This window comes from Marmota monax, unplaced genomic scaffold (genome assembly GCF_021218885.2).
Source record: "Marmota monax isolate L192 unplaced genomic scaffold, Marmota_monax_Labrador192_F-V1.1 WCK01_AAM20220418_F8-fsc00310, whole genome shotgun sequence".
In the NCBI taxonomy this organism is placed as follows: domain Eukaryota; kingdom Metazoa; phylum Chordata; class Mammalia; order Rodentia; family Sciuridae; genus Marmota; species Marmota monax.
The window spans coordinates 573,849-593,695 of NW_026692085.1; the positions used below are offsets into that span (position 1 = coordinate 573,849).

Below are 19,847 nucleotides of genomic sequence, written 5' to 3' on the forward strand. Positions count from 1 at the left end.
GGCGCTCGGGCGCACCAGGTTACAAAGGAGTCCCTCTAGCTTTCCGTGGGGATGGAGCACGTTTTCTGATGCAATAAAGATGGTATTGAGGGCGAGGGTAGAGGAAGGTGTTTTTGTTTAGTTTTGTTTTTTTTCTCCTTAGCGCTTCAGCCGGGTGCTTCGGGAAGATTAAGCAGAACTTTATCAACCTGCAGGAGCCTCCTTCCCGGGCGCTCACCGGCGGCTGGCGGGGCTTATCGCGCCTCGGGGCGGGAGGCTTGCCGCCTGGACCCCGCCCCGGCCGCCCGCAGCCCTCCGCTCCGGAATCTGCGGCCGCAGAGCCCCCCGGGGAGCGGCACCCCCCGGATCGTGGCTGGAGGTCTCGGGGCGCCCGTCGGAGCCCGGGCACCGCGGGCCCTGGGCGGAGGAGCCTCGCGGGACGACCCGGCGGCGGTTCGGCTCACGGTCGGCAACAGCGCCCGAAGGCCACCCGCCGGCAGGGCGCGATCGCTGGGCGCGGAGGCGGGAAGCGGGCGCGCCGAGCCCTCCCAGCCTCCCCTCCGCCCGGCCCTGCGCTGCGCGCGAAACCAGAGCTCGGACTCGCCGAGCGCGGAGGGGCGGTGCTCGGCCCGCGCATGCCCAGTGCGCGTCTGTCCGTTCGCCCCGCGCGGTTTCCCTGGGTCGCGATCAGCCGCGCAGTATGGCAGCCCCCGGAGCCGCGGGGGGCGCCTTCCTGAAAGGTGAGGGGTTCCCGCTCCGTGCGCACGAAGCCGGGCTGCGCCGCTGAGGGTGGATCGCGCGCGGCGGGGACCTGCGGGGAGCAGCCCTACCAGCCGCCCGCCCGCCGGTCCCTCCATCCCCGCTCGCCTGGCGGCTCATCCCCTTCCACTCGCGCTCGTCCCCTCTCCGCCCCACGCTGGTCTCCTACCCAGGGTCCCCCCAGTGTCGTCCCCACCCCGACAGGTCTCTCTCCCTCCCCACTGGTCTCCCCTCCGCCCCCAGCTGGTCCCCTCTGCCCCCGATGCCCTTCCCCCCGAATGCCCAACTCGGGGGGCTGCCCCCCGCTCTGGCAACTAGTATCCGCGGCCCCTGTGTAGGGAGGCGACTGAGGAAAGGGTTCGGACTCGCCCTTCCCAGATAGCCCGGTGCCTCTGAATGGCCGAGTGACTCTAGGGGCGTGGGCAGTTGTAGAATCCGGAAAAGAAGTGACACCGCCTCCAGGGCTTGCTGCTCTGACATCCAGAGTGACCGTTCAGTGCCCCGCAGGGTGCGTGCCTTGTGGTAGTGGCTCATTCTACCGGCCGCAGAAACTGACATTTTACAAGTGGAGAGGCTAGAGCTTGGAGTTGGGGTACCTCTGTTTTGCACGTTGGCCTGCAGAGCCCGCAGGGGGTGAGCCCCTTGGCGGATCTTCTGACCCCCACCCCCTGCTCTTAGTTCTGCTGGCTGCACACTTGCAGGAGCTGAGGATTGAGGCAGTGGCCAGGTGCTTGGCACTGGAGAAAAGGGGTCTGTATAGGCCAGCTTGGGTAGCATAAAAACTTAGTCAAAAGACCAGTGATTTTTACATGCCCTCTAATCTCCTGTAGTTATTTTCCTAATACTATTCAGTATCTTGTAAAGTGAACTTGACCTTCCTGTTGCTTGGCTCAGTTGTTTACCAGTGACGCAGGAATATTCTTCTAAAACACCAGGTTTTTAGAAGTTATCAACTAAAACAGAGGTACTGTTTTAGTGCCCCAAGCCAAGGCCAGATCTGGCTTGTTGCCTGTTTTTGTAGGACCTGCAAGCTAAGAAATTTGCCATTTCTAAGACGTTAAAAAGAAAAAAATATGACAAACTTTAATGTATTTCTCCATGTTTTGTTCGAACACAGCTATGCTAGCTCATTAACACCGCCTGTGGCTAGGCTGTGACCAGGCTGTGACCATGAAGTTAAATAGTTGGAAGATGCTTTTTGTTCCTCAAAGCCTTAAAATATTTACTTTCTGTCTCTTTCCAGAAAGCTGACTCCTGCATTGGAATAATTAAACCTTGTTTAGGAAATTGGGAAGAGCATTGGGTATTAGAAATGCAAAATGTGATATCAGGAAAGGTGTTGGATTAAGTTTTTGAGTACCATAAATAACACTGGTACTATTAAGTTTTAACTTTTCAATAGAACAAGAGCAAAATCTATTGGGCAAAGGGATGCTGAAATGACCAGTGTGTATTTCACGTGAGCGTCTTGTGTTTTCAGATGTTGTGGCCTACGTTGAGGTGTGGTCTTCCAGTGGGACAGAGAATTACTCAAAAACATTTACAAACCAACTCCTGGATATGGGGGCAAAGGTAAGAAATCATTTTACTGGTGTTCTGTATAATAGTCTTAGAAGTAAAGAGATGCACCTGCCTTTTTTTTCCCCTTGGTATTGGGGATTGAACTCGGAGGTGCTCAACCACTGAGCCACATCCCCAGCCCTTTTTTATATTTTATTTAGAAACAGGTTCTCACTGAGTTGCTTAGAGCCTCACTAAATTGCTGAGGCTGTCTTTGAACTCCTGATCCTCCTGCTCCAGCCTCCTAAGCTGCTGGGATTAAAGGAGTGCTCCACCACGCCTGGCATTTGCCTTTTCTTCTATCCGGTGTGATTACTTAGAACACGAAGGACCAGGTAGTGGGAAGTGGTGTGAGGAAGAACCAAAATAGGAAGCGCTGAGAGCTGGTCTGGTAGGTCTCAAGTGTAGAGGGACGGTAGTGAGGCCTGGTTCCTGCATTGGTGTTGGGTGCATGGTGCTGCTGAAGCAGGAAAAGGGGTAGGTTTCTGAGGGAAAGGTTGTGAATTTGGGCACATTGGAAATACCTTGTTCGATGCTTGGATGTAGAGATCTGGAACTTGAGGTGTTGAAGGCTAGAGACATGATAATGGGGGTCAGATGAGGCCACGAGTGTGGGTATCGTCCTTCTTACGTGGTTAGGAGGAGCAGTGCTCAAGAGGCCTGCTGAGCACTGAGGGGCAGGGAGAGGAATGTCAGAAAAATGAGGGGGTGGTGCTGAAGGCAAGTGGGGGAAGGAGTTTAAAGATGGAATCTGAGGCCCTTGTGATGGCACACCTGTAACCCAGTGACTCCTAGAGAGGCTGAGACGGAAGGATCACAAGTCCAAGACCCTATCTTAAAAATGGTGTGGGGATGTAGCTCAGCGGTGAAGGTGAAGTGCCCCTGCTTAAATCCCCAGTATATAAATAAATTAAGATGGAATTTGAAAATGCCACAGAGCCTCAAGACACATAGGATGGCACATATACTTTATCAAAAATTTTTCCTCCATGCTGGGGATCAAACCCAAGGCCTCTAGCACACTCAGCAAGCACCCTACCACTGAGCTATGTCCCCAGGCTGCATGGCAAGTGTACTTCAGGTTGAGAACTGGAAGGTTATTGTTGAACTCGGCAGTGCCAGTTTTCTGTGAAGTGGGCGAAGGGGATCTAGGTTGGTCCAGGCTTTGACATTTGAGGAAACGGTGCAGTGAACATAGACTACTCTGCTGGCAAGTTTAGCTGTGAATTAAGTGTGGTTTTGGCATCTGAGAGGCTGGCTGGTAGACTGAGTCGAAGGGTGAATTAAAATGTAAGGATTAGGATGAGGCAAAGGGTGCCTGGGGCATAAAGAGACCCTTACCCCCACCAGAGTTTCTAAATTTCACACAGGGGAGGGGGCTGTTTGACCACCCTAGCCACTCCCTGGGGAATAAAGGATCAAAGGCTGAGATCAGACTTGCAGGAAGAGGAATTGGATTATAGACCCTCCCACCCCCGTGATGAGGTTATGTTCTGCTATAAACCCACTGTAAATCGAAAATACGGAATGCCAGAAATTCGTTTAACACAGCACAGCACAGGGTCAACTTGGTGGGGAACCACTGCTGCATCCCGCTGTCCGGCGTCTCCAGAGTATTGTTTCAGTGCCAGCCAGGGCAAAGACCAAAACTCCGACCGAATGTGTTCCACTCTTGTGTATTTTTATTTAGGTGTAGTTGGACACAATACCTTCATTTTTATGTGGTGCTGAGGATCGAACCCAGGTCCTTGCACGTCCTAGGTGAGGCGCTCTGCCCCTGAGCCACAATGCTAGCCCCAGTTTTGTGTACCTTAAAGTAAAAAAAAAAAAAGTGTAATCATGGTAAATCAGGGACCATCTCTATAAAAACCCAGCCTGCAATGGGGAGAGATATCTTACTGGATATGGTAGTGTTAAGCAAAGAGACCCGGCTGAATGCAAACTTCACAAATAATGTCAGCCTTTTTCAGGAATAGGACTACAACTACGGGAATGAACCTTCTTTCCCGGTGGAAAATGAGTCACCGAACAAAGGAAGGGACTGGGCTTATAGGTTGTGAGTGACTCAGTGAGCATGTCTGGGCACTCTGGAGTTTGAGTCCTTGGGCTGGGGTCAGTGGCCAGCACCTGGAGGATTTACCTTGGAAGAGATTAGTGTTTCCTGGAGAATCATTCTAGGTTTGATGAAACACTTTCTCCCTGCTTGCAGCCATTGTCTGAAAGGGATTTACCTTGAGAAAGACGTCAATGTGTGACTTTCCTTTTCATTCCCCTTTCCCAGGCCACACTGCCTTGGGGTTTTTTCTTTTCCATATCCAATAGGTGGAATGTGGGACTCAGGTTTCCAGATGCAGCCCTTGGCTTCTTGACACCAGGCCTGGGGATTTCATTAGACCCCCTTCTGTTCTGAGGCATGTGTTCCAATTTTCACCAACCTCACCTCCTTAAAAGGTATTTAGAAGTGCTGCTAGTTTGCAAAACTTGATAAAGGCCTTGGGGGAAATGGCCCCAAATGCTAGAGTGGCTCTCTGGGGTCAGTCTTGTCCTGAAATCTCAGCCCAACCATTCCTGACTGCATTTCGAGCTCCCCCTGTGCGATATTAAAAAGACAGATGGGCAGGGTGTACAATTGACAGCACAGACCTGGCAAAGCAGCAGCCCTTTGTTTCCCGTGTTGAGCAGCTTGCTTATCCCAGGGAACACATTCCAAAACCCCAGGGGATGCCTGAATCCACTGATGATACCAAACCCTGCTTAGACTGTTTTTCCCATACATGCAAACCTACAATCATTTGTTTTATTAATTGAGCATAGTAAAAGGATTTGCAGCAATAATGAAGGAGAACCATCCTAACGGTGTCCTGCAGTAAGTTGTGACTGGCCTGTGTCCCTCTTGAAATGCCTCATGTACTGATCCCCCTCCACGATGTGAGAAGGCCTAGGAGATGAGAAGTGAGGCCAGAGACCTCGGCCTTGGGGTGCGATCTTAGGCTGCTTTTGACCTTTGGGCAGTGTCAGTGAGGACCCTGGAGCCTGGGCAATGCCTGTGGTAGCCCGAGGGCAGGTATTCCTTCAATAAAGTTGAATATACAAAACGGGGGTGATTCCACATCCAGAAAGGATACCTAAAAGGCTTATTTTCTGATGCTGTGGATGTTGGGATTGTACCATCTCCTTTGGTGTCTGGCTGATTATAAAATGGTAGCACATGTTTTTCCCTAGAAGGCTTTTTCATCATTTCCTCACTTCCAGTGTTATTTCTTACCGTGGAGGGGGGCTACTTTCCCTTTCCACCCCCTTTCTAAGCCCTTTGGAAGACTGTTCTTTATTGCAGACATCCTGAAACCTGCTGACTTCTTACATGTGCTTGCTGTGGCCCCGCTTCTACCCTGGTGCTGGGCCCCTGGGGGATTTCCCGTGATTCAGTTTGCATGTCCTGAAGTTTAAGAAATTTTTCTTTGATTATTTCTTTTGTAATTTCTTTAGTCCCCTGGGTTGGCTTGGTCCCTGCCCCCCAGTCCAGTAACAAAGATATTTTTCATCTTATTTCTCCATTTTTTTAAATTGGTGCAGTCCAGTGGTGGGTCCTGCTCTACCCTGTGCTTCTGATGTTTCCTTTACTTCTTCCCCATCTCCTGTGTGCTCTATCGGGAATATTTCCTCAACCTCCTTGTCCCATATTTATGGACAATTTTTTTCTTATTTTAAAAGTTTCGAGTACCTCCAAGTCTGATTCTTTCAAGAGGAAATCTTCCAATCTTATTGGGAGTGCAGTGATTGGAAATATTAAGTGCCTTTAATATTAGATATGCGATTCCTGTGTCCTCTGAGTTTTTTGGTCTCACTTGAAGGAGCGGAACTTGAAGTTCTCAGGAACTTTAATGGTCTGATGGTTCCCTCTGTCCTGCCCCTAAGCCATGTGCCTCCTCTGGTCCACTTTTCCTCTCATCTGTCCTCGTGCAGCTTCGACTCTGCCTTTTTGGGGGAAGCAGAGGTAAGCGGGTGGCAGATACCCATTCTAACCAGCTGCGTTGGTAGCAGCAGTACACAGTCGTCAGTGTGCCAGGATGGAACACTGGGGTGTAGGGGCTTTGGACACTTTTATTGACACATATTGACTAACATATCCTTTTTGATCACTTGTGCATAAGAAATTGAGCAAATAGTAATGTACTTTTGGTTTTCTGTGTTTTGTCTACAGGTATCAAAAACTTTTAACAAACAAGTAACCCATGTTGTTTTCAAAGATGGGTACCAGAGCACTTGGGACAAAGCCCAGAAGATGGGGGCAAAGCTTGTATCCGTGCTCTGGGTGGAAAAGTAAGTACCGCTCTTCTGTTGACGTTTAGTAGTAAAAACCTACTGCTGATATTTTGCATGGGTCGGAAACTAGGTAGTTTCCCCCTCTACCTCTTATTGGACAATTTGACTTCTTCAAGCCCTCAGTTTCTGCAGCTGAAAATGGGTATGGTGTGAACCAGTTCTGTCTAGAGGGCAAGTGGTGTGAAGACCTGAGGGGCAGTGTGCTGGGTATCGGGGGCGGAGCATACTAGCCAACTCCTGCCGGGATGGCCACATGCCCTGGCCTGGGGAAGGCCCCATGTCCTTACTCCAGGGGTCTCCAGGCTTGTGTCCTGAGGCCTCTCCTTGACTTGTGTTGAACCTGCTTCTCCCCTTGTCTTGGGTCTTCCCTGTGTGTCTGTGTCCCAATCTCTTTTCTCCAGGATGCTGGTCAGATTGGATTCGGGCCTAAATCGGTGACTTTGCTGTGGCTGGTTGTCTTTTTAAATATCTTGTCTCCAAATGTGATCACTGACTACATTCCCGGGGGTGAGGTTGGGGACACATTACAGCTATTGCAAGACTGGGAGGTGGAGGTGGAGGCTGAGTTCAGAGGGACGTGGGAGCAGAGTGTGCAAGGCCCCGTGATGTAAAGAGCAGGCTGGGGCAGTGGCCAGCAGATCACAGGGAGGCTTGGAGTCTAGGCTGGACCTGCTGGCCACAGTGTGGCACCGAAGATCAGGAGGTGTTTTTGAAGGTAAGGGCAAAGCACATCCCCTGAGGATTTGGTGTTTGTAGAGAAGAAGAAATCAGGATGACTGAGAATTTGAGGCCAGAGGAACCAGAAGATGGTGTTCCACATACTGACTTGGGAGGCTTCAGGAGGGCTTACTGGGGAATTGGGAGTTGTTTGGACACCGAGTTAGAGGCATTTACTCTACCTGCTGTGGAGACGTAAGGCAGGCCGATGTCTGGAACCTGGGGGGAGATGGGAATGTGGGAGTTCAGTTTGCAGATACCAAAGCCGGCAGCTGGAGGGGCTCCTTGGTGGACATAGAAGGGAAGGGAGAGGTTTGGGATTGAGTGCTCCTGGGTTTGGAGGCCAGGAACCAAAGATCAGCAGCCAGGAGGAGGGTTCTGGAGGTCTGGTGACACTTTCAAAGCAGCAGTGGGCCGAGTAAAGGAGTTCTGAGGGGCCACCCCTGGAATCGGCAGCCGAGTCACAGGTCATCTTGGGGAGCAGATTTGATTGATTCGTGGGAGTAATAAAGATGGGAGTCCCTGAGATGGAAGTTGGGAGGAGAGGGTTGCAAGTGCAGCATGCTGGCCACTCAACGGGGCGAGGCGGGCAGCGTGGTGAGTCTCGTAGCATCCCTGTGTGTGGCCTGAGGGGGTCCAGTGCAGGGCTCAGTGATGCTGAGGCAGTGTCCACCAGTGCAGGTGGGCTGTGGGTTACCTCAGTGGGTGGGCAGGGTCAAGGACAGGTCGTTGGGCCATCCTCCTAAGTACAGGAGGGAATGCACATGTTCTGGGCAGTTCCTGTTAAGTGAGTAGATGTGGCGGTCAGGACTTGTGGAAATCTTTTATTTGGAGTTTTCTTTTTGGTACTAGGGATTGAACCCAAGACACTTTACCACTGAGCTACATCCCCAGTCCCTTTTCCATCGAGCTACATCCCCAGGCCCTCTGTTGTTTTGAGATAGGGTCTGGCTAGCTTGCTGAGGTCAGCCTCAAACCTGATCGTCTAACTCACCTCCCCAGTCTCCGGGATCACAGGGGTGTGCTTGTTTGTTTGCTTCCTTGGTGAGAGGAAGCAAGGCTCCCCTCTGAGCACGAGGGCAGGGCAAACAGTGTCAGGGGGCTAAGGAGAACACTTGAAATAGCTGTCTAGGAACAGGGGAGAGTGGTCAGAGAAGGTCTTCCGCCAGCTCTGTGCTCGGGGCTGGCTTGAGGATGTCTGTGAGGCCAGGGGAGCAGGACAGTGGTTTGCCCAGTGGCCCTCAAGCAGAAGGGAGCAGGGGTCTTGTGCTCACCAGGGTTGGGGCTTTGCCAGGCAGCCACGACTGGGAGAGGGAAGGCTGTGAGGCCCCTGCAAGGCGGTGATCCAAGAGGTCATGGGGCCCCAGCTCAGGAGCACATGGTGGGGAGGCTGTGAGGTAACAGTGGATGCCCTTGGATAGGTGGAGGGGTGGTTGGCTCTGCAGAGACTGGGTTTGGAAGGAAGGGAGGGTATGGCTGGAGAGCGTTAAGCTTGGAGGGTGGGCCGAGAATAGAACCGGGCGGCACCTGAGTCCACAGGGGACCCTTCTGTGTTGAGCCACTTATCCTGGAAGTAGTTCTGCCTTCAGCAGTGACCGGCAGAGAGGTACACCAGGTGCTCTGGAGACCCCAGGACATGACAGACCTCAAATAACTCCTTACCTAGGGGAATGCTAAGGGCACCGCAGGCAGGGCCTGGCGGCTGCAGACCTGGGAGCCCATCTTCCCTGTGGCATCGTCCTGGAAAACCTTTAGAAGGTCATGTCCTCCCAAGAGTCTTGAGGCTGCACCCTACTGTTGTCCATCAGTGGACTTTACGTTTGGGAACACTCACGCTTGGTGTCTCTGTGGTCTTAGCCTTCTGATACCAGGTGTCTGCGGTTTCTCCATGTCAAGCTATTCTCCAGCACCCTGAGCACCAGCTGGGTGTCCTAGACTTTGGTTCAGTTCTCTGGATCACACAGGTAGGGGTGTGGTCCCATGCGTTTGTCCTCACCTGAGATGCACACTGCAAGTCTTGGCCTCTGCTCCTTCAAGACCAGACACCACCCCGGCCCGGACTCTAAGTTTGCTGATTACTTAGAACAGCTCACAAAACTCGAGAAAATGCTTTCCTTTCCGTGATTGTCTTCTTCTAAAGGATACAAGATAAAGGACTCCTGGGGCGAGGCCTGGGGTGTCGGCACAGGTGTGCCAGCCTCCTCTACCTCCAGCCCTGTTCAGCAACCCGAGCCTGTTAGACTCCCCTTTGAAGAGCTACAGAGCTTCATCTCCCATCCCCTCCCTGACCCCTCACTTTTCTGGAAGTGTGCGGATGGGGCTGAAAGCTCCAGGCCTCTGGTGTTCACCAGGCTTCTCAGGACCAGCCATCCAGGGCCCCACCCCGAGTCAGTCTTGGCACAAGCGCAGGCCTTGTGAAAGTGGACCCACGTGAACAACAGAAGACCCCTCCTTTGGGAATTTTCAAGGGTTTTAGGAGCTCTGTTGCGGGAAATGAAGACCAACTGTATTTCAAATTATAGGACTCGTGTGTTTAGACCAGTTTTAAGGTCCCAGTAAGACTGATTGAAAGTAGGTGTTCCTCATGGCCCCCTCCAGAGCTGCTGGACCCTGACCTCACGTAGCCTTGCCCCACAGCCACCTGGGCCCTATTACTCAAGGCTTTCATTAATTTAGTGAGAATGTAGAAGAGTCTTGGGGCTTGATTGCTGCTTGTGATCTGCTTTAATTCTCTGTGGCTCTAATAGTGGATGTTTTATGTGATCAGTTTTGGGAGAAGTAGTTACAGGAAGCTAAACTACAACTAAGATGAGCATTGTTGGCTCACATTAGTATAATATGCCACCAGAGATGCTGCCCAGGAAAGGTCGGTTTGCTCCTGGTCTTGGAAGCTGAGTGCAGGATGGGGCTGGGGTGATTGCTTTTACCCTCTGGTCTGTGGTGCATGGGACAGGAGTGTTGAGGGCCACAGCCGAGTGGGGATGATGCGTGGCATTTTTGCCAGAAAGGAGTGGTTGAGAGGTGATGCCAGCAAGCCATTGAGATGATGATGGTTGGGCTGGGGATCTGGCTCAAGCGGTAGCGTGCTTGCCTGGCATGCGTGCGGCCCGGGTTCGATCCTCAGCACCACATACAAACAAAGATGTGTGTCTGCCGAAAACTAAAAAAAAAAATTAAATAAATAAATAAATTTTTAAAAAAAAGAGATGATGATGGTTATGTTAAGCTGTGTATTCAATTGTATATTAGACCCCTGCTGTCCCCCTCGGCCTGCTACTTTGGAGTTCTCTTGGAGTTCTCGCTGGGATTCCTGGGGAGTTCCTGTTGGTTGGGGAAGTGCTGGAGGAGGGATTTCTGGTGTGTGTGTGTGTGTGTGTGTGTGTGTGTGTCCCGGGAGAAGGCCGGGTGCGTGGCATTCGCGGGAGTGCAGAGAATAAAGAAGTTCCTGTTTTGAACCTACAAGGCTGTGTGGCGGCTCGGTTATTTTGTGCCCAGCCAGACTGTGGCACAGGAGCATATGGCAGGGCAAACTGCCCCTTGGCCTAAAGCAAGAGGAGGAGCTGGAGTCCCACAGTCCAAAGGAGGCCCAGGACCTCTACCACCTCCCCCCACCTTGGGGACCAAGCCTGTAACCCCTTTGCCTTTAGATGACACCACAGCCGAATACTTTCTTCTGAAAATTTCTTTTTGAAATTTCCATTTGAAGATGTCTTGGGAAATTCACTTTGAATGTGTGAGAATCCTGCCTCGTGATCCCAGCACCCTTTTGTGTAAAACGGGTGCTCTTCACTGGGTTGTCCTGAGATCGGGTAGTCGGAAGCTCCCTCAGTGATGGGGTGCCCCACCTGCCCTTGGTGGTCATGTTTGCTGCAGTCACCTGGCAGAGTTTGAGTCTTGCACTGATGTCCTATCTGCTTGGTACTGGGGGCTGAATCAGGTGTTCTACCACTGAGCTATATCCTCAGCACTTTAATTTTGGGACAGGGTCTCATTCAGCTGCTTTGAACTTGTGATACCCCCTCCTCCAGCTCCCAAGTAGCTGTGTGGCAGGTGTGGCTACCACACCATTGATGGTTTAAAGTCGCCAGTGGGAGGTGTCATCTAGCGCCCAGGCCTTCTGCTCCTTGGGGCGTCTCCCCATCTCTCCCTCCCTCTGGTGCAGCATCGTGGCTGATTCTTGTCCAGTCTTACCTCTGATTCTTGGTTATTGTTCTCCACGTCCAGCACCACCTCCATGTGTGCCGTCCGCCACCCGCACATGCCTGCTTGCTTCCGTGTTGAGGATGAGTATTCCTGACCCATTTATGCCTGTTTTTCATCGACTTATCAGTTTTACTCTCTGGGGCTCCTGTTGCTCAGCTCTGGTAGTGGCAGCTTTGAGCTGGTTTCTTGGCACTGTGGGTTTTCCCTTTGCACCACTTCTTTACTGCCGTCACCAGGTGAGATAAGTCTGTCTCGCACCTGCTTTACCCTAGCTGTGGAATCCGCCACCTGCTCAGGGGCCTGGCTCCTCTCTGGGGCAGCATCAGACTAAGATCTGGGCACTGGGGTGCTCAGTGCCCCCTGGGCATTGCTGTTCTTAACCTTCCGAGCCTGGAGAGGTAAGCATCTCATGCTTTTCTGCCCCTTTCCTATTTGGGATTATTTGAGCTGACTTTCAAAGCTAGAGCTCTTGCCATTATTATTATTATTTTTTTTAAATAGTGATTCCTTTTGAGGATTACAACATATCCATTTCTAAGTCTGCCGAGAAGTCAACACACGTGTTGAGTATCTCAATTACAGAAGGGACCGAAAGGAAGTATCTGATTTTGGAAAATTTTTGTAGACTTTATTGATTGAATATCTATAATCCAAAAATCTAAAACTTGGAGTGTTACAAAATCCAGTCTTTCAATTTTTCTGTAGTTGTTGGACAGAATGCCTTTATTTTTATGTGGTGCTAAGAATTGAACCCAGTGCTTCTCACCTTCTAGGCAGGTGCTCTGCCACTGAGCTACAGCCCCAGCCCCCCAAACCCAAATCATTTTAAGCAAAATATTGATGCTTAAAGTTTCGGGTTTCAAGTTTTCTGATCATGGGTGCTCGTTAGCCACAGGAATTGGGTGATGCACATCTTGCCTTGTGTTAGGGTTCTCCTGTGGATTATACACGTATGCATTCTGAATTCTGAGATATTGTTGTAAATTTTGCTTTAAATAGTTGTCTGACTTTGAACATTGCTTGCTTATGTTTCTGTTGGTCTTCATTCCTGAAGATTTGTTTCCTCTGGTGTTTTCCTTTCAATGAGTAATTCTCCATCTCATAATTGTTCAGCCTTTGTTATTTTGAAATAAAGTTCACATCAGAGCCCACCCGTCCTTTCAGAGTTTCTTGTACCTTCCACAGGCAGTTCTGGTCCCTCCTCTACTGCGGAGAACCCTGAGCTGCTAGGAGGCACACCTCGAGCCCCCTCCCTGGGAACCTGGGACCCAGCTTGTGCCTCTGGATTTGCCTGTTCTGGTCGTGCCACACTCGGGCTTGTCGTGTGTTGTGAAGAGCCATTGGTGTGGCTAGTGCAGTTGCGCTACTGGGGATTGAATTCATCTCCGGCCCTATTTTGTGTTTTATTTGTAGACGGAGTCTCACTGTCAGCACCTCACTTTTGCTGAGGCTGGTTTTGAACTCGAACCTCCTGCCTCGGCCTCCTAAACTGCCGGGATTACAGGCGTGTGCCACTGTGCCTGCCCATGTTTTTGTTTTAAAGTTCACTCACTGAAAGTTGAAATGCAGACTGTGATCTTAAGCCCGGGGATGTTGGACTTGGACTTTGTCCTCTAAGGTGTGAGGTTCTTCTCCGGTCCTTTATTCCCTGAATCCTTACCTGGCACCTGGTGGTCCTGGCTGTGCAGGCTTCTCCCCTGGTCTGTTCAGCTGAGTGACGGCAGGTTCTTCTGGTGCCTTGAGCTGCCTAGCGCCTTCACTCCCCCAGAGACTGCCCTCCTTCCATGGAGAGGAGGGAGTGGGGACCACAGATGCTCCCTTTAGGGTTGCCTCTCCCCCACTTCCAGAGCTCTTCACAGTGCGGACTGTACTTGGGCGTTGGTTTGGGAATAGGCAGAAGTGGGACCTAGAGTGCTCTCTGTGACGTGTCTGGTACCAGTGTAACTCTTTTCCGTTGCCGGTTATCTCATCTCTTCACCGGGAACTCCAGGTTTTTTCCTCCCCCCCTGTGGTCTGACAGGCTTACTGTAATGTGTTTTGAACTGATCTTTTCAGTCTGGTAGGCCCTAGATTGAACCCAGGGACGCTTTACCACGGAGCGTATCCCCAGCCCTTTTTTAAAAATCGTACTTCACTCTTTAGTTACATATGACGGTAGAATGTGTTTTGACAAGTTGTACACACACAGAATATAACCTATTCTAATTAGGATTCTGTCGGGGCTGTATGTGATGCAGAGTTACAGAAATGTTTTGTGATAGATCTGCAGACTCTGCCTGCCTGTCGGGAACATAACTCTTCACTTGTCTGGCCTCGGCCTGTCACACTACCTTTCCGCAGACATAGGAGTCCTTCCCTGGTTCTGGTTTGAGTTCAAAGGGTTTTATATTCATGCTTGATAGATGCTGCCTGTTGCTCCTGGAAAACGTGCTCATCTCCCCTGTTTCAAGCAGGTCAAAGGACACCTGTTTTAGCACCTTTCTTTCCCAGTGTGTAGGTGAGGAGTGGTATTTGCATTTGCATCTCCCTGACTGTCCTAAGCTTGAGCTCTCCACGGAACACGGGTAAGAGCTGTAATGACCTCGCATCTGTCACACATCAGCCTATTCACTGTCCCATGACCCCCGTTTCTCCTGTGGTGTGTACATTTTGTGTGAGGTCGCTAGGTGTCACTAGAATCCCATTTTGCTGTCTAATAGCCACTGGGAGGATTCTGACATTTCCTTTGGACAGCAGAAACGTCTGTATTGAAAACAGAAGAAATCAAGGTCAGCTGGGCTGTCGCCTCCAAGTTGTGAAGGAAAGCTGATCATGAAGTTACATTTCTAAACTAATCACTGACAGGGGGAGGGTCCTTGCCCATCACCCCTGGGGTGGCTGTTTCCCAGGCTGGGGACGGGTCCCGCATGGCCACGGGCAGTGTCCATGGGAAACCCTGTGGACGCCTCCAACCTTGGACCCCTGAGCCAGTCCCTTACTCTCGGGCTTCCTGAGGCTGGCGCTGTGGAGGACTGCCAGTTCGCTGTGGGCAGTGTTTCCTGGGAAGCCCCACAGCTCCTGTTCTCACTACCCTCAGGTGGTGTGCGATCTCCGGGTGGTGTGCTGGTGGGGCACTTCCTCATGGCCAAAGGCTCCCTGTGCAGTGGACTTGGCGTGGGCAAAAGTCCTTCCAGTGGGTAAATAACCAGTCCTCCTTGCCCTCACCAGGACTGTGACCTGTGTTGGATCTTGGGAGACTCCCAGGTCACTTGGGATTTCCCTCGGGGGATGGTGGTGTCTCATTCTAAGGAGGCCACCTAGATGAGTGTGGAGGACACTTCTGAGAAAGCTCCTCCCCCATCCTGCTATAGGCTAGGAAGGTGGGAGACGGAGCAGTCGCCAGGACAGACGGTCATCAGGCTGCCTCTGACCAAGCCCATAAAATCCCGAATCCACAGGTTTTGGACTTGGGCCTGGCAGGGGGATGCGCCAGCTGCAGTCGCTGAGCGCGCCTTGCCCGCTTGTCTTATCAGCTGCTCTGGGGATCCTGGGACTCTTGTCCTGACTCCGGGCCTTAGCACCATGGCCCCGCCTGCCACCCAAGCCCTGGGCCAGGCTGTCCTGCCTGAGGGGAGGTGCTCCTCGTTCAGCTCCAGTCCCTGATGGACACTAGTCCATCCCAGTCGAATCCTGACCTTCCGTCCTGTGTACTGCCCTCGTTCTGCGGCTCTGGTTCTCTGGGCTGTGCTCTGCACGGGTGCCCCTCTGGTGTGGCCCTGTCTGGTGCCTCTGCCCCACGCCAGAGTCGACGCTCCTTCTGTCCCTGTGCCCTGGGTCTGCATGCTGGAGGGGAGCGGGCCCCAGGTGCCGTGTACTTGGACATGGAGGGCTCGTTGGAGGTGGACGGACAGGCTGGCCATCTGAGTCAGTTCACTTGTTCTTCCTGCTGCAAGCTGCCAAGCCCACTGTGTGCTGAGAAGTTGTCAAAAGAACAAATGGTTTTTAAACCTGCCAGTTAGATTCCCCAGGACCCAACATTTTTCATGTCCAAATGCTGAAGAACTGCCGTCGGTCAGTATGGGTGATGGCCAGCTGTGGCTCTCCAGGTCTGGGTGTGTGTGTGCTGGCTCACACCTCGGGCACTTCTCCACAGTGCTCGCTCACCCCATGAAGGTCAGGGTCTGCCCACGATGGCTCTGAAGCCCCGTGAGTGGGACAGGGTTCCTGGGGAAGCGACAGGATGGGTGGGGCTCGGGCTGAGGTCTGAAGGCTGCCTCGCCTGGAGGGGCTTCTACGCTCGGGGTAAGTCTTGTGAGTGGCTTTGGAGGGTGCTGAGCACTTCTGCCTCAAGTGGGGGAAACGCCACTTCACATGGGCTGGCTTTGTCCCTGGAGGGTGGTGGAGCACGTGGCAGCCATTGGGAAGCTGGAAGGCTTCTCCTCCTGCTCTAGTGTGTCCAGTTCCAGCACTGGCCATGGCGTTTGTGTAGCTCAAGGCAAGCTTATTGGGATCTGTGACATACTGAAGGTGTCACCAGACCAGGAACTGCGTTGTCCCCTTTACTGAGGAGGTTTTTACATCCTGGGCATACATTCCGATAAGATCCAGGATGGAGTCGAGCCGTCTGCTCCCAGCAGTACAGAAGCCCCTGCTGCAGACCCAGGAGGGCTGCTGGCAGGAGCCCGTGGGAAGACGGTGTGGCCAGGCGAGTGAGTGTGGAGGGGAACTGGGGCCTTCCAGAACTGCTCACGTGTTTTCAAGAAAAGTCTGTGAGCAGGAAACTTGCTGCCTTCACCCTCTTCTGTCTGCCCGCCCTTCGGAAAGTCTGCATCTCCGCAGTGTTTGCACCCCTAGTGTGAAGGTGAACGAGCCCTCGTGCTTGGTCCCTTATGGAGGAAGTCTGTGGGCCTCATTGCGCTGGCTTCCTGTGCGCGTCAGGAACGAGGGCTGCTGAGCAGCAGATGGCCTAGGGGCAGCTCTGGTGTCCTGCTCCAGTTACCTGCTGCGGTGTCGCCTTCCAGTGCCCTTCCCTCGCGTGCCCTTGTTAAAGTTCTTTCCTTTTTCACAGGCTGAGTCCTAGTGCTGTCTCCCGGTCGGCTTTCCAGGAGGTAGCACAGTGTTGTGGAGGTGCCCACTATGCTGGGGCCCCACGGGGAGGCGGGGTGGGGCCGCCCAGGCAGGCGAGCTCCTGGAGCCCAACCACAGCGGGGGCCCTGTGTCCACACCCAGTTCAGGTTCACCTGTGCTCACAGAACACTCTCCTCCCAGCTCCCCAGGGGCCCTGCTTGGGCTCACCCTTGAACCACAGGGACATGTGTGCTTGCAGCTGGAATCGTCAAAGGTGACGGTCACCGTCCCTGTAGGGGATGCGTGGGTTGCTGAGCTGACTGGGCTCAGAGGACGGCGATGACAGTGGGCGATGCGGCCGTGAGGTTGGACCAGGAGAGTCCAGGCAGCCTGAGGGCCAGGCAGGTGTGCCGCGGGAAGCCTGGGGGCAGGAGCTCCGCAGAGCAGGGCTCCCCAGAGGGAGGGGTGCCCCTCTGTCTCCATGGGCTCTGGAGCTCTGATGCTAGAGGACGAGGGTCAGAAAGTTGACTTCTAGAGCTTTCTTGTGATACTTTTCTTTCTGACCACTAGGTGGGGGGCTAATGTTATCTTATTTTCCTGAAGAAAATGGGAATGGAAGCTTTTTGTCTGACTAGATGTCCCTCAAGTGCCTGTCGGATGTGGCTTTCCCTGTAGCAGCTGCAGACGTCACTGTGAAAGCTCACGGGCGGGCTGTTCGCATACAGGGTGACGGGACCCGCCTTGAGACCTGTCTGCTTCCTTGTGGGGACAGTAGTTCAGCCTAGGCAGACGGGATCCGGGGACTGTGTCCTCCATGTCTTCAGATCCCGACCAGCTGCTGGGAAGCTGGACCTCCAGGGGGCAGACCGCGTCGTTGCCTGTTATTCCAGCCTTTCCTGGAGCTGCCAGCTGGGAAGCCACTTGCACATGATGCTCTGGGCGGAGCCTCCTGTCCTGAGGTGGAGGCCCCTGCCTGCCGGCCTGAGCAGTGCTCCAGCCAGCCAAGCTGCACCCGTGTGCTCACGGTAGGGCGTGGTGCTGGGACAGCTGCCCCCGTCTGTCCATCCTCGCCTCTGTCCAGCTGTGTGCACTGCCCCTCCTCCTCTTACACGTTGTTACTGGCCTTAGTGGGAAATAAGTGATATTTTGCAGAAGTGAGAAGCCGGTAAAACTGTTCAGGGTTGAAATTCATAACTTAAGGGTATTTGAGAAAGGGGCCATCTAAGAAGGCGGCCATCCCTGTTCTCTTCCACCCCTCCTCCTGGTTTCTCATCTCTGTTCTTGGGGCCAGGATTCTGCTCACCATGCAGTTAATAGGCTTTCTACAGGCTTGTGTGGTTTATCAAAATTGGCTTTATAAAAACAATTTACAGGGCTGGAGTTGTGGGTTGGTATTAGAGTGCTTGCCTCGCATGTGTGAGGCGCTGGGTGCGACCCCCAACATCACATTTAAAAAAAAAAATATTCGTGTACAACTAAAATAAAAACACAATTTATACAAAGATGCTCATTCTAACAGTACCGATTGCTGAATCCTGAAAAATGCATCAAGTCACCACCACCAAACCCAGAGCCGTGTGGTCACCCAGAACCTTCCCACAGGCCCGCACCGGCAGCCTGCCTCCTGCCCAGGTCCCTGCATGACAGGGAGGGGACGGGTGGCGCCTGCATGCCGTCTTGGCCTGGCTCCTCTGTTCCTGAGGTCTGCGGTGTCTTTTGGGTGCGGGTTGTGGGGCGGGTGGTTCCTTTTTACAGCCGAGTAGCATTCTGTTGCTGTGCCGCAGTGTGCTTATCCGCTCCCCAGCCGAGGGGTTTGGAGAGGTTTGTGTTGTGGTTATTTGGATGGAGTTGCTATGGATACATGTTTGCTTTCTTTCCTCTTGGGTTGTTTCCCAGCTTGGTGCCGAGGTGGTTGTAATCCCACCAGCAGTGCGTGAGCATTCAGTTTTCTCCCCATCTTCAACAGCATTTTTCCATCTTTTGGTATTTATCATCTTCTGAATTTTAGCCATTTGAGTGGATATGCGGTAGTGTCTCGTGTTCTTGGTGTGTTAAGATTTAATTGCCTACAGTTCTCTTAAAATATTTCACTGGTTTTAAACATTCACATAGTTGTGTGGCCATCACCACAATTTTAAAACATTTTCATTGCCTGGAAACAAAACCTTCTACCCTCTAGCCATCACCCGACCCCAAGGCATCTACTGACTTGCTCCATCTCTGGATTTTCCTGTCTGAACATTTCGCATAAATGGGACCATGTATGTGCTGCTTTGTGGCAAGGTCCAGGTGTCGGGTGAGCAGCTTCATTCCGTGTCCTGATGGAGTGTGTGTGGAACATAATACTGACCGGGAGAACCCCCTCCCCAGGTGCATGGTGGAGAACAGCCGTCCTTCCAGACCCCTGCTTGGCTCCTAGGCATGCTGTTTCCACAGGGGTTGCTTTTGCCCCCACCGTTCCAAGCACAGGCCATGCTGCTGTCTCGATTTTAGTTTAGATGTTCCCTACCTAATTCTTACCACTCTGACGGGGAGAGGTTTGTAGCTAGCTCCCTTCCAGGGCACCCTGCTCCCTTGTACATGCACCCGCTGTCTGCATAGTTGCAGTCTTCCTGTTTTTATTCCAATCTACATAAGTTTTCATCAGATCAGTTGTCTGCATTTGTATTAAGACTGTAAAACTGTAGCTGGCTCTGAGTCTACCAGGGAACATTTCTCAAGTCGCGCTTTCCTCTCCCAGAGCTTGGCCTGGATCCTTGCATCCAGAGCCAGTCGGCTGGCCATCTTGGGCATTGCTGCAGCCTTGCAGGGTCCAGCAGCTCTCAGTTCCTGCGTGCCTCCCTGAGGTCCAGCAGCCCTTTGCTCCTCCACCCGAGTCCGCAGGCTCTGGCTCCTTCACACCTCCCTGAGGTCCAGCAGCTCTCTGCTCTTGGCTCCTGCACCCGAGTCCCCAGGCTCCCGTGCGCCCCTGCCCGAGGTCCAGCACCCTCTGCTCCTGGACCCGAGTCCCCAGGCTCCCGTGCGCCCCTGCCTGAGGTCCAGCAGCCCTCTGCTCTCGGCTCCTGCACTTGAACCCCTGGGCTCAGGTCTCCTGCTGCCAGGCCTGGCTTTCCTTTCTCTCTGCGTTTTAAGTTCCTCAGACAGCTCTTATCTACTCTTCACTTTTATTGGGTTTTCTGTTTTCCTGGCATTTTATTGGCACTTTTGGGGGTAAGAGAAAATCGTGTTTATCTGACCAGACTTAACCAAAGGTCAAGGAC

The 19,847-nt window shown here is 52.6% G+C and overlaps 1 protein-coding gene across 3 annotated transcripts in view; it reads left to right on the plus strand.

Moving 5' to 3' along the window:
* The first annotated feature begins 617 nt into the window (after window positions 1–617).
* Mcph1 (microcephalin 1) overlaps window positions 618–19,847 on the plus strand; it is a 198,010-nt gene continuing 178,780 nt past the window's right edge. For all 3 annotated transcript variants that reach the window (XM_046460525.2, XM_046460532.2, XM_058584852.1), the window contains exons 1-3: window positions 618–719; window positions 2,219–2,310; window positions 6,500–6,618. In XM_046460525.2, coding sequence (XP_046316481.1) covers window positions 680–719; window positions 2,219–2,310; window positions 6,500–6,618 — 251 coding nt within the window. In that variant the 5' untranslated portion in view covers window positions 618–679. The remainder of the gene's footprint in view (window positions 720–2,218; window positions 2,311–6,499; window positions 6,619–19,847) is intronic.